General features: G+C 37.0%; 1 protein-coding gene across 2 annotated transcripts; it reads right to left on the minus strand.

The window, feature by feature from the left end:
• Positions 1-9,895: 9,895 nt before the first annotated feature.
• LOC127630171 (calcium/calmodulin-dependent protein kinase kinase 1-like) lies at positions 9,896-13,458 on the minus strand. Of its 2 annotated transcripts, XM_052107642.1 has the most exons (6): positions 13,247-13,458; positions 11,823-11,910; positions 11,612-11,740; positions 11,398-11,501; positions 11,262-11,288; positions 9,896-11,130 (listed from the first exon to the last, which is right to left on the minus strand). In XM_052107642.1, the coding sequence occupies exons 1-6, from the start codon at positions 13,267-13,269 to the stop codon at positions 11,061-11,063; spliced, it is 441 nt and encodes a 146-aa protein (XP_051963602.1). In that variant the 5' UTR covers positions 13,270-13,458; the 3' UTR covers positions 9,896-11,060. The 2 variants fall into 2 exon arrangements, with proteins under 2 accessions (XP_051963602.1, XP_051963601.1); XM_052107641.1 differs by lacking the exon at positions 13,247-13,458 and having other exon boundaries at positions 11,823-12,077.
• Positions 13,459-14,286: the final 828 nt, after the last annotated feature.

Here is a 14,286-nt window from a genome sequence, read left to right on the forward strand (position 1 = left end):
CTAAACTCAAATCAGATCTTTCTAAATAAATGTGATATGTTATTAAACATTGTATGTAGAACATCTGAAGCTACAGTTTGCATTATTGTTTTATTAGCTATTCTTTTTATTCCATATTTAAGAGATTGGACAGCATCTTACGAATGTAAACCATGAAATGCTAGATCCCTCAGCATTCTTCTGCAGCATCCTTCACCAACCCACACCCAGTAGAGCAAGAGATGAATTTCTCAGCTCAAAATGTTCCACAATAACAGCCAATAGCAGGCACAGTGCACTGTCATATTATCCACCAATCCAGTGCATGTTGCTATGGCTGGAGGAAAACATCCCCTTTCCTATTGGCACAGGTCAGACATCTAGAACAACCTGCAAAGAGATAAACATCAGAACATCAGAGAAACCATTAAAATTCAATGTGAATACATGCATGTCTCCATGCATGTATTCACATTGAGACTCCTGTAGACACAAGGAGCAAGCCACCATTTTCTGCTGCATTCTGATCGGATGCAAGATATGGCATGGAATATTTTAATACATTTGCCCTGGTTAAATTGTTCAGATAACCTTATGTAGCAGAGGATTGGTCAGTGTAGATTATCTTGTAATATGTATTTGCAGCAATATTTATTTCTGTTATAAATAATGTAACATATTTGATGTTTAATTAAATTCATACTTCATGATTTGATATGAGAAACAAGGACAATTAATTTCCAATTAAATAGTATGTAATATATCTCTCTCTGCCCCTCAAGGGTGTTCACATTTGAAATTTAATCAGGAGAAAGATACAAGAAGAACATTCAATAACACATAGACAGTACCATTGTATAAAACTGAATGCCAAGGATTTGTGATGTGCCATGGACTAAGATCCCATCTTTCTATTGTAGAAACAACTTCCAAAATCAATAAAAGAAGATTAGCATTAATTTCTGTATTGGGAACACAACCATCTATACATTTTGTTGTAAGGTGTTGGTGAATTAATTGTGGCCTTAGCTAGATGAAACCCAAGTTAGCTAAATATGGTTGAAATCATTATATGCGCACACACCTAACAGATAGAAGAAACCACAACATCACATGGGTTCTCTAACCACTGTTACGTCGATGACACACAAATCTACTTGTCTTTCCAGCCCAACGACACCACAGTGCTCGACACCGAGACTGCTCAAATCTTGGCCTGTTTGGCAGACATCTCTGCCTGGAGGAAGTAACACCACCTGCACCTTAACCTAGAGAAGACTGAGCTCGTCGTCTTTCCAGCCAACCCTGCTGTTGAACACAATGTTCAGCTTGGTTCAACTGCAATAACACCTTCCAAAATGGTCAGAAATCTACATTTACATTTATGCATTTGGCAGACGCTTTTATCCAAAGCGACTTACAGTGCAATTATTACAGGGACAATCCCCCTGGAACAACCTGGAGTTAAGTGCCTTGCTCAAGGACACAATGGTGGTGGCCATGGGGTTAGAACCAGTGACCATCTGATTAACAGCCCTGTGCTTTAGCCACTACGCCACCACCACTCCGGAAATCTAGGGGTAACCATCGATATAACCAACTCAATATCACAGACCACATCTCAAAGACATCATGATCAAGTAGATTTACACTCTACAATATCAGGAAAATAAGACCCTTCCTCTGAACATGCCACACAACTTCTTGTTCAGTCATTTGTCATAACTAGACTGGACGACAGTAACGCTCTCATTGCAGGCCTCTCTGCATGCTCAATTAGGCCCCTGCAAATGATCCAAAATGCAGCAGCACGTCTGGTCTTTAATGAACCAAATAGAGCGCATGTTACACCACTTAATGTCTCTCGTCACTGGCTGCCGGTTGATGCACGTATCAAATTCAAGGCTCTGATTCTGGCAAACTGGCATGAGTCTGGAGAATTGATGCCATGACCTTTGCGCTGCTAGCATCATGCTCTACTCATAAACGAGTCCTGGGGCTGTATGTAAAACTTCTGAGAAATGCACTTAAGAATAGTCTTAAGCTTTGACTTAAGTGTCAAAAAAATCTTAGCAAAGAGTAGAACTTGTGTAAGAGTTGGAACTTTTTATAAAGATGCTAAAAGCAACTTAAAGCAAAGGCTATGAAATGCTGTAAAATAGGACTACAATGATGTTGACCCAAAATGGCTGACCTTAAACACTGAATCAGCCTATAATGTGCCTGCAAGGTTAATATGTCTCAGCTGGTAAGACTTCATTCATTCAGTCATTCATGATTTAATATAATGAGCATTCAGCGTCGGATCAAGTTTTGAAAAGTAGTGCTGCGTTCCATTCAACTCAGAAAGTCTGATTTTACAATTCCTACTAGGAAATGTGCAATGAAATGCATCTTTAATTCAGAATTTTAGAAGCGTTTAGGCTTGTGCATAAATTCTCAACTGTACAAAGTGATAAACATTCACTTTATTAAGTAATATCGATGAATGAGTTTGTTTCCACATTACATGATATTAAAGCTTGTTTAATAAACACCTGCAGAAACAGTTGTATAAAACATTATAATCTCTTTTGATAATCGTATACCTGAAGCACAAATGCTATCGCTGCAGCATTGGGTTGCTAGGAGACATCTAAGACATGCTAAGCTAATGGGAGCGTTGCAGTTCCGAATATCGGGGAATGGAATGCATTTATGAATATCCCACATCCAACATGAATGGAACGCAGCATAACCGTGTACCCTGACGAAACGACATTTATTGCAACATTTAAATCGCAATTATAATTAGATAGATTTTTCCAGGTATTATAGACTTCTTTGGTAGATTCATATGAAAAACTATGCTTTTTGAATGTCTGTTCAGGAGATGTTTATTTCACAAAACAGTCAAAATTAGGCTTGCTTGAGCATTAAGTGTCATTTCAAATTCTGGCTTTTGTTCGTGGACGTGTTTTTAAAAGGTCAACTGTTATTACTAGTTAGCTGCGACATAATGTACAATGCCTAAAGGCATAGGGTGTCTTATTCATTGTGAAACTGTGTTTTCTTAATGGCATGAATCACACTGAAGGCCTAGACTTAAAATGTACGCCCTGCCACTGAGTTCAACACACACACATTCTTTCTTTGTTTTAGAGTGTGTTATCTCTTTGGAACTCAGTCATTGTGCTACTCCTAATACGGTATCCAGCACTCTTAAACAATTTAGGAGTTGAGACCAAATCTTAAAACTTGTGAACCTTTGTGAATCACAATTATTCCATTAAGTCCAGGAATGAGAGTAAAATTGTGTCATTCTTAGAATTTTGACACACTTATGACTAGAAATGTACTCTAAGTGGATTTATATGGCCCCTGGTGGCTACAGAGCCCCACTGTAAATTACAGTCCAGACAATACCTCTTCTCCTTTAATATAATAGAAATGTAAGCAACACAGAGTGCTTGAGGAGAATAATATAACCCTGAATCAATAGACAACTCTAAATGTGTCATGTCCATATCCAGATGTGAATGGACTCACAGTGAGCATTACTGAAACAAGTTCTGCTGTAGTGAGGTCCTCAATTACCCATGCAAGCCGCCCAAGAGATATCATCATGAGAAATCAATTTTGCTTTAGGCCAAAATTTTAATATTTAACACTTAAGATGAGATAATTATCTTAATTCTTCACTAATGCAGCAAAATTAGAACAGATGCAAAGATTACTGTAATTGTTTTACAACAATAATTGTTCTTTTGAATTACTTTTTAATATCGTTTCAACCAAATTTTGTAGCATCCATTGAATTGAAACATTGTTATGGGTAAAATATGGAAATGGAAATATAATTTATAGTGTAATAAAGTGTCTGATAAACAATCTAAACAGTCTAAAGAAGGGGGAGAGGGACTGTAACACGTCTTTTGGCTTGCTTGCTCCATTATTGTTACAATGGCCCCAAAAAGTATTTAGACACTTTTGTATGAATGAATTTCATTGTATTAGATCAGGGGTTCTCAAATTGGTATGTTAGTTCTGAATGGTCAAGCTTCAGCCTCTGCGAGGGAACAGTCAGACATTTGTGGTCAAGTCTCTTCTCTAGCTCCTGGAACAGAGCTTCTCAAAATTTTTTGACCTGGTCTCCAGCAACTGCAAAACATAACAGTCATTTAACCGCTGAAAACACACACTTAATAGATAATAGATTTTAAATCTATAATAGATCTTACTCTTTGCTCTCTTTGCAACAATCTTGATCAAGTCTATCAGCTCTGCCTTTCCCGGGATGAAGGTAGGAAAACGTCATCCTCATAGTCTTATTATAATTCTTGCAGGATGCTTAAAAGATTGCAATAATAATTAGATAGATTTTTCCAGGTATTATAGACCTCCTTGGTAGAACTGATGTGTTTGAATGTAAATTTATTATAATATAAAATGATGAGTTGAGTCTTCCCTAGCCCTCTGGTCCGCAAATTCAGCGGAGGAATTCCCTGACCAGACCCCTCTATGTGTATTTTCCATGGTATGGTCCCCCTACAGGCTGACCCGTGTCTCCCTTGTGCAGTCTCCACTGCCCCCTGGTCGCCGTGTTTGTAGCAACTCCTCCCTTGCAGCAGGTAGGATCTACCACCACGCCATTCCCACATGTGGCCTGAAAACCCATGTGACATATTCTGCCACTCTTTACTTCCCCCCAGCCTGGGCAGGTGGTGGTCTCCGCGGGGTCTTTTCCTCCTGAAAGAATAGGCGTTGGAAAAGAATGCCTTCCCCGATGCGTGTGATAGCGTTAAGATGGCCCCAGCCGCTTTGACTCTATGCGAGAAACATAGAGAGAGAAAAGGCGTGGCTGGCTCCCATGTTTGGCACGCCGTTTTGTTCCCCCTTTGAGGTGCCAGGAACCTAAAAAGTTTATGACGATTTATGAAGATTTTATGGGGCGTTGGGGAAGGGTACGTGCAGTCTGACGGAGCCTGTCGCTTTGGCACGCAACTGCCTGCCTGCACCTGCATCAGTAGTGTACTTACATGGTTCAGCGCATGGCGTGATTGAATAGGGACCCCTAGTGTTGCTTCCTCGACACAACGTTGAAGTGAGTGACAGACGGGGAACATCTAGATTACTGTTGTAACCTCCGTTCCCTAATGGAGGGAACGAGACGTTGTGTCCTCCCGGCCACGACGCTGAACCGAGCCACTGTTATGGCCGAACCTCATTCTCGGCTCCTTAGTGCAAAACCTGAAGTCACCCAAATCCCATCTATCCAATCACCTGCTTTTTTTTTTTTTATGTTTCTTATGGGCCAATGAGGGTCTTTTTTGTTCATGCTGAAGTAAAGTTTATTTTTAGTAAGTTTATTTAAAATAAATAAGAGTCTGGCCAATCCAGGGCCCCTGCATACGTGGGGCCCCTAGGCTGCAGCCTTCGCAAGCCTGTGCGTTAATTCGCGCCTGCTCATCGATAACGAGGGGACCATCTGCACCTCGTTTATTGACCACGCCGTGGTTTTGCGCACAGCCGTTTCTTTTTTCACAATTCGAAAGTTGCATGAACAAATTATGCTGTTATCGCTGTTGCTAACTTTAAAACTAGTGGGTTGATGTCACGTGTTGGAAATCCAGTGATGCTGGTAGTGACGATTCTCCCTGACCAATCAGTGATCTGCAGGATTTTGACTTTACATTTAGTATCGGCTCGGCTCGCTTGGAACCTCCACTGAGGTGGTACTAAAAAAGTATCAGGAACCAGGAAATATCTACAGTGGAAAACCCCAAAAAAGGGAGCAGAGTCAAGTTGAGTCGAGTTGTACCGTGCAGTGGAAAAGCCCCATATGCTGGTCCACACACAACACCAAATCAGCATAACCAGCCTAGGCCAGCATGGGAATTGCTGACATAATGGTTAAGCTGTTTTTTTTAGCAGGGTTAGCTGCAAAACAATGTATTGAACCCTTCACGTTATTGCCCAGGAAAAAGACACATGTTGCAGCACACATTGCAATAAGAGCATGTTGTTGTAAAGGTAATTTGGTTGCACCCTCACCCAGACAGACAATTTTTTGGGAGCCCTAGGAGGTATGGAGAATGCAGGGCTCACAGACTGACTCTGCAGACTCTGCTGGTCATTTTGTTTACCTGTGGCAGATGTGTACTTAATTCATCTGTGCTGTTAAGCCAGACAAAAGAGAAGGTGTTAGTAGGAATACCACTGTGCACAATGGTTGAGATTTAGGACTCTATGATTCCTAAAGTTTAAAAAAAAAATTTATGGCCACATTAGAGAATCTTTTTAACAACAGAAATTTTATAATTTTGGATTTTTTTGTTTGTTTTTAAAAATTTTTAATTATTTTATTAACTTCTTAATTTTGTTTTACTACTGTTCCATGCAGTAAATATATTTAATTGAACAGATTCAATTGTTTGCATTCAGTATCTTTAGTTTGGTTGACATTTCTTGACCAAGTGATCATGGCTACTGACCAAAGTCTTTAGGCAGTTATTATGAATGATCTATTAGCCATTTAAATGAACTATTATGTCAGCACATGTAGGTGTTAAAAATGTACATAAACAAAAATAAATCTCTTTTTAAAATAATAGTTTTTTTCTGTAATGCCTGTCAAAAATTTTACAAATCACCACTGCTTGGTTAACAGTTTTTAATTTCATGGTGTTTAGTTTAACATGTCTGCTGAATTGAGGTATGTGGCTTTTTGTAAACATTAACGGTTACATGTTACTTGTGTCCATTTTTTCCCTAATACATCTGACAAACTTGAAGTTAAATGGGATTTTCCAGATTTTACTCTTTTCATGAAGTGTGACAGAGCATTGAAGTGACCCCTTGGCTCCTGAAAGTGGGGAAGAATGCGTGACGTGCATTTGCTGCACTAAAACATTTTCTACCAACTTTTTTTCTACTTCCCTTTAGTTGAAACATCCTAATGAAATGGCACTATGCTCTGGTTTATATACTTGCAATGATGCGTGCATCGGGGGTGAAGCCTCAAGCGTCATCTGCTAATAGATTGATGTGATTTTATAGGGCTTCAGAGATCATCACTCCTGGTAGAAGTTTACCATAGCGTCAGCTACTGACGCAGCGTCTCATTCCCTCCTTTCAGGGAACCAGTGTTACAATCATAACCAGACCTTTACAATCATAACCATGCATTTATTACATAAACTTGTGTGATTTCACTGTTCATAAGCTCAGAGCATCTAAGTGAACAATCCTTAATGTCTTACCGAAGCATAAATATAAGTTAAAAAATGTGTATGTGAATTATAGATTAGCAAATTGCGTTACTGTGAGATCTGCGCATTGCACTCAGATGTATCATAATTTTCAACAGCACATTTGTTTTGGTTTTTATGTTTTGTCTTGTTTAAGTTTTGTGTTTTTATTATTTGTATCTCAGCTAATTTGTTTTAGTTTTCCTTTTCAGGACAATAGATAAAAATCAAATGTATGAAGTGCAAAATATTTCAACTGCAGTCAGGTGTGTCAATTGTTTTTGTGATTTCTTTCAAAATTGTTTTAGTTTTCATTTAACCACTGTTTTATGATGAGAATAATCGGTCAAAATCATTTTAATATTGGGTCTAGCTCTTAATGTACTTTAAATGAATCTGAAAAAAATCTTGTTTCATACCAAGGTCTACTGCCAAATGAATTCTGTCGCTATTCTGCCATCTAATGTTAGCTATGTGTTATAGACTAAGTCTGAGAAGAGATACAACAGTCACAATATGCATATCAAGAACTTACATACAAACACCTGATTTTATCCTACATTCACATGATGATAAAAACTTGTGAGCATTAATACATTTTCACAAGCTTTAACAACCATCTCAGTGCATCTTTATGAGACAGTATTATGTGTTGAATGCTAAGAAACTGGTTTGTCCCCAGCAGGCAACTGATCTGCTGATCATTCAATGTTCCTGGTAAAACAGCATGGTTATCCCTGCTGGAACCAGCTTAAACCGAGTCTTTTGGCTGCTTTTACAGAGGTTTGGGTCATATGTCAGCTGGTCAGGCTTGGATACCAGCTAGCTGACAAGCTAAACCAGCTAAGCAGAAGCTTGGACAAGCTGAGAGTTCATCTTAGAGCAGATGATAAATCATTTTAAACACTATTTTCAGCAAAATGGCCACAGTTACAACAGTTGCTCTTTTACAAAGAAGTACTGCGGCAGAACAATGTTACAATGATGGTTTCATTAATAAATGCCATGGAATGATTACCAATGATTCTGCTCTAGCTTCTGTAAATGCTTATTGTAGGCTGGTGGCCATTGTATTTCCAGTCTGCAAAGAGCACTTACTAATGGTCTTTATCACCCAGTCCTTGTTTTTCAAAATCAGCATGCACTGAAAAGCTGCCAGGCACAGAAAGGATCCCTGGTGAGTTTTTATACCATCACTAGATGGATATTGTTTCTCCCATTCAGTCAATACAGTTGAGTGTTCACTGGAAGCAGGCCTCCTACCCAAACCACAGGTTAATTATAAGGTCTAAGGTGGTGAGCAAATCATTCAAGAAACATGGCAAACATCATGTTTCTTGAATGAAGAACTTGTTTTTGATGTTTGCTCAATGCAATGTTACTATATTATATAATTTCATTGATTAGTAGCAGCAAGTACATCAAGTAGCCTTAAACAATTCCATACTCTCATAGGCATGCGATAACTGTGCACTGTAATTTGCTAAAGTATCAGCGATATGATAAACTAGCAATTGGACAGATAAGCAGTGCCCACCTTGGAAAATATGACACCAGGAAGGCACATTAATGTTTACCATGTTGGGTGCATTGTTTGTATAAGTTGTTTTATCAGTGTTTTGTGACTGACAAGTAAACCTGTTAGTTAAACATTTACCAATATCAAGTCAATTGAGCAAAGGGACTGCTTTCATGAGAAATCACTCATTTAAATACATTTAAAATGCAGCCTGATTGTTATCAAGTGGTTGAGAATATATATATTTTATAATGGGGAAACCCTGATCATGTTCTCTGTTCTAAATAGCTCATTTGACAACAGGTAAATTGGCTATTGTACACATCATAAACTTAAAACTGAGTACATAATTTAAAGCAAGTCCTACAAAATGACAAGCAGAAAACCAGTATATTGCACAGTATCTGTTACCTCAGTGACCTCTGTTTGTGATCAAGCTTGTCAGGTTTATAGAATACTTTGGAGAGGTACCACAAATTGGGAATCTAAATATGAAATAAATGAATACAGTATGTCTGCATTCTAAAAAGCCACATGCTAAAATACACTTGCCCGTTTTCTTTAATTATCCACTAAAATCTCAAATGTCCTTTCATCTGCAGACAGTTTCTTCATAGCCACATACACCAGCCTGCTGCTTATCAAGCAGGTCATAGTGAATAAAATATTAATTACTTTTCTGGGAATTTCAAGGTTATGTAATGTAGATAATTGTAGTGAACCAATGATGGTAAGAAGTATATATCCGCAAGTCATTTAGTTTTCATTGTCTTTAAATTCTGTGCCAATACACAATCTTTACTCTTATCTATAGCCTTCCCTGCTAGGTCATGAAATTGGGTGTTGATGAAGACCAAGAGCAACTTGACATTAAACAATAAAGTCATTTTAAACTGTTTCATCAGTTTGACATGCCAGTTTTACTATATGTGTCATCTTCCGTTTAACAACAGTATCTGAGAGTGAGGCATCTACAAGGTTAAATTTTAACCGCTGAAACTTTAGAGGCCAATTTGCAAAGCAAAATATAATGAACCAAATATTACCTGTTTAATAATAAAAATGACATTAAAAAAAAACTTTTAAATTTAAATATTCATAGCTTAAATATACAACCATGTGCAATTGCATCCCCAAAAATGCAACCACTGTTAATGCAATGCTTTTATTTTTCAATTTGTGCAATTCAGTTTTTTGTTGTTTCAAAGACATTTGTCATTAATATACTTTCATGCACAAAACATGAACCTAGTAGGTACATTGTTTTTCAAACAACAAATTCCAGGCTGTGCCATTAGTTTGATTAAACACATTTGTTTTTGCATTGTACTAATGGCCCATGTAGTCTATATATCACTTTCATATGTCAGCTGAACATTATACTGAGAAACAAATGACTTGTGACATATAAAACACATGTAATGCCTGTCATAATTAACTTTAATATAAGTAACTGTTATCTCTATCTAACATGATGGGTTCTGTAATTCTATCTGAAGATGCATTTCTGAAGACTCATCCAATTAACAGTACTGAACACTCATAGATATTTGAAGTCTCTGAGGGAGATCTTATGTCAGTATAAGAGGTGAATGGGTACCAAAAATCTGAAGCTCCAAAAGCACATAAAGGCAGCATAAAAGCAATCCATAAGACTCCAGTGGTTAAATTCATGTCTTCAGAAATGATATGATAAGTGTGGGTGAGAAACAAATCAATATTTAAGTCCTTTTTTACTATACATTCTCCTCCCTGCCCAGTAGGTGGCAATATGTATGAAGAATACAAAAACAAAAGAAGAATGTGAATGTGAAAGTGGACATTTATAGTAAAAAGTACTTAAATATTGATATTTTTCCTCATCCACGCCTATCATATCACTTCAGAAGACATGGATTTAACCATTGGAGTTATATTGATTACGTTTATGCTGCCTTTATGTGCTTTTTTTAAGTTTTGGCCACAATTCACTTGCATTGTATGGACCTACAGAGCTGAGATATTCTTCTAAAAATCAGTGTTCGTATTCAGTACTTAAATATTAAAGAATGAAAATCATGCACATCTGGATGACATGAGGGTAAGTAAATGATGAGAGAATTTTCATTTTTGGGTGAACTATCCCTTTAAATGCTTTTTTTAAATGCAGATTTTTTTTAAATGCTTTTTTTAAATGCAGATTACTGTGTCAGACACCGCATGTTACTTTACAGGGTTCCTTAAAGCTTTTTCTTAGATCATGTCATACCTACAGTATCTAGCATTTAATATGTAAAAGGGCATGAAATTGTCAATCACAAAATTGGACCATTTTTCTCCAGGCATTTGCAAATTCAAGTGAAAGTTTCATCCTCAATAAGGTTCTCCAGTTCTCCTCTGCTCCCGACACTATTACTCCCTCTGCTGTTGGGGAGAAAAACAAACACCACATATATTGTGAAATATTTATTTAGTTTGAAATACTTTGAAAATTATTGAGCAATAATAGTTTTTGAGATCTATTCTGGCTTTGTCACATCACAGTTGACAGATACCTTAGAGATCGAAACATTGACTTATCCCTGCAGAAATTATTCAGAGGAGAAAAACAAAAATAGTCAAATAACATATTGATATTATAAGTAGGCAAATGTGGCATGATGTTGTTAAGTGCTTGCGTTCTGGACTTACAATGTCAGACCTCCAGGAGCAGACATGGACCTGCCCTGCCTGTGTCTTGGACACTCAAACGGGTTACTGAAGGAACGCTTTCTCAACATGGATTTCACCAGTATCTTAACAGGTATGGAAATACAGTGCAAACATATAAGTTCAATGAAGATAAATATCACCTAATACAACTACTAACTAGATGTGTGGTCATTGGTTTTTGAGAGCTACTCACCATAGTAGACAGGCTGGGAACGAGTTTCACAGAGTTCTGCACCTCCTCTTCTGTTACCTCCACCATGGTACAGTGCTCCTCTTCCAGGGGCAAGAGATCAGTGCCATCACACGTGACCCATGGGTGCAACTGTCAGTGTTGAAAAGAGTCAGAGTAACATAGAAACTAACATTTTTAAATCCATCTCAGTAACCCCTCATTATGATTTCACCTTTATTTCTGGAATGGTGATTCTAGTTTCAGCGATTTTATCCAGCATTCTGGTAATGAGTTCCTTGGGGCCCTCACTGATCACTGGCCTGTGAAACAGAATACAAAAAGAATGACGCATGTTTTAAATATGGGAGAACTCTTTTGAAAGTTACAAATAACCTTCCAATAAAGTGTTTCTAAAATGTGCAAATGAGAACTAAAACTACAAGGCAGTTGCCAATCAATATGGGGGTTTACTATTTATTTTTTATTTTTTATGTAATGGCGATAAGGCCATGCCATATTGTGGATATAATCACAGCTAATGAATTTTAATGTAATTAATGTTAACTTAATTACATTTATTAACCATTAGTATGTGCCAGGTGAGCAGGTGTAAGGACAATGAAACTGTTGCACAATTGAATAGCAACTGCTGATAACACTGAGATGAACAAATCTCCTACTATTCTCATTTTGCTAAAATAAATAAATAAATGTAGAAAGTACTTAGTTTCAACATTTGCTCACCCCATCTAGTCCCATGCAAAGCATGCTGGGAAATGGAAATCCCTGCCTAGTTTCATCAATGCTACAAAAAGTATTCATGTAGTCCCAACTCCCAAAATTTATTCTAGAATTGTTTTCTTTAGTTAATTTTAATTAAGTAAAATGTACAACATAAACTAGCATTTATTGGTGGTTTGCAGTGATAATAAAAACACTAAAAATATGGTAACCTGCAATTGTTGCCTTAAAGAACTATTACTACCTGATATAAAGGTGCTGTAAGCAGAAAAGTATTCAAACAATTTCCTGAGATATCTCCCCTGTCCCTGTGACCGCTCTAGAAAACAAACAAAAATGTGTCCACGGTCTCTGACGCTTTCTGCCTGTCAATCATTTTACTCAGTATTGTAGTTTCAGCAATTTATTGAGGCGTACTGCCATTTTTTAGACCATGTTGTTCATAACAGTTGTCAATTGAGGGTGCTATTTTGCTGCAGGTGTTTTCAACAACTGTTTCTGCAACATGTCCTTCTCAATAAAGCAAATTTATGGGGGGGTGTGGCTAACCCAACCGTTCAGTTTCGTGGAAGTAGAATGGCTTAAATCGCTTTAACAGCACCTTTAACACTTAAAATCAGTTTTGTTGGTACCTAATTTATTCATGTTGATTCAGTGAGGTAAAATATCATTTCGGACCTTTTTAAATTTGATGTAACACACAAAGCACATTTTTAGGTTAACATTTTTTCATTGATGTTTTCACGGGTTTATCTGTTTGTTTAAAGAAAAATAATAGCATAAATTTGATGAAATTATTTAATAGTTTATAGAAAGATTATTCCAGATGAAATTTGTGGTAAAGAGTTTTATTCAAATTAAATTATTCTTTTTATCATGGACTTTTCCGTTTTGACAGAAAAGTTTGTGACTCACTTGTACAGGAACTCCACTGGCATGGTCCTTATTTTATCACACAAGCCTAAGAAGCATTCATCATAAAACGGACACTGCACAAAAGAATATTAATAGATTTGCATTTGGTATGAACCATATTCTAATTTTAGTAACACTTTACAATAAGGTTCCATTTGTTAACATTAGTTAACATGAACTAACAAAGAACAATACTTTTACAACATTTATTAATATTGGTTGATGTTAGTTACAGCATCTACTAATATATTTTTAAAATCAAAAGTTGTATATGTTAACATCAGTTAATGCACTTTAAACTAACTAACAATGAACAATTGTATTTTTTATTAACTAACATTAACAAAGATTAATAAATGCTATAAAAAATGTATTGTTAATTATCAGTGTTAGTTCATGATACCTAATGCATTAACTAATGTTAATGAATTGAACTTTATTGTAAAGTGCTACCCTCATTTTAAAGACCTTACCTTTCCAAAGACAAAACAGAATAACGTCACTCCCATTGCCCATACATCTACAGCCTGAAACCAATTACAGTTGAGAAATTGTAAATGGAAATGCATCTTTAATGTTTGTAAACCAGAATATTCTTGTTGTTTCAATGGCCTCTCACCTTTCCGCTAAAGCTCGGCTCTTGATCAGTGAGAGTTTCAGGTGCCATAAAAGCTGGTGTTCCTGCACTGTTGGACAGGAGAGCATCGTTCCCCTCAAACTCATTACTGACACCAAAATCTGCAATCTTGATGTGCCCATCATCCCCCAGCAACAGATTTGAGGGTTTGATGTCTCTATGTATGATTTTCTGATAGTGCACTAAGAAAATCATTCATAAAACAAAGAATTAGCACCATAAATTGAACCACTTTTCAAGCTTATATATGGCATCGGCAAATACAGTCCTAGTTAAATACCATTGAATTGGGAAACTCACAGTATTCAATTCCCAAGGTTACATCTCTGAAGTAGAAACGGGCCATCTCCTCAGTTAAGGGATTGTCTGTGGGGACCTCCATCACGGGACTATAGGGCCAGGT

The sequence above is a fragment of the Xyrauchen texanus genome, chromosome 36 (assembly GCF_025860055.1).
Source record: "Xyrauchen texanus isolate HMW12.3.18 chromosome 36, RBS_HiC_50CHRs, whole genome shotgun sequence".
In the NCBI taxonomy this organism is placed as follows: domain Eukaryota; kingdom Metazoa; phylum Chordata; class Actinopteri; order Cypriniformes; family Catostomidae; genus Xyrauchen; species Xyrauchen texanus.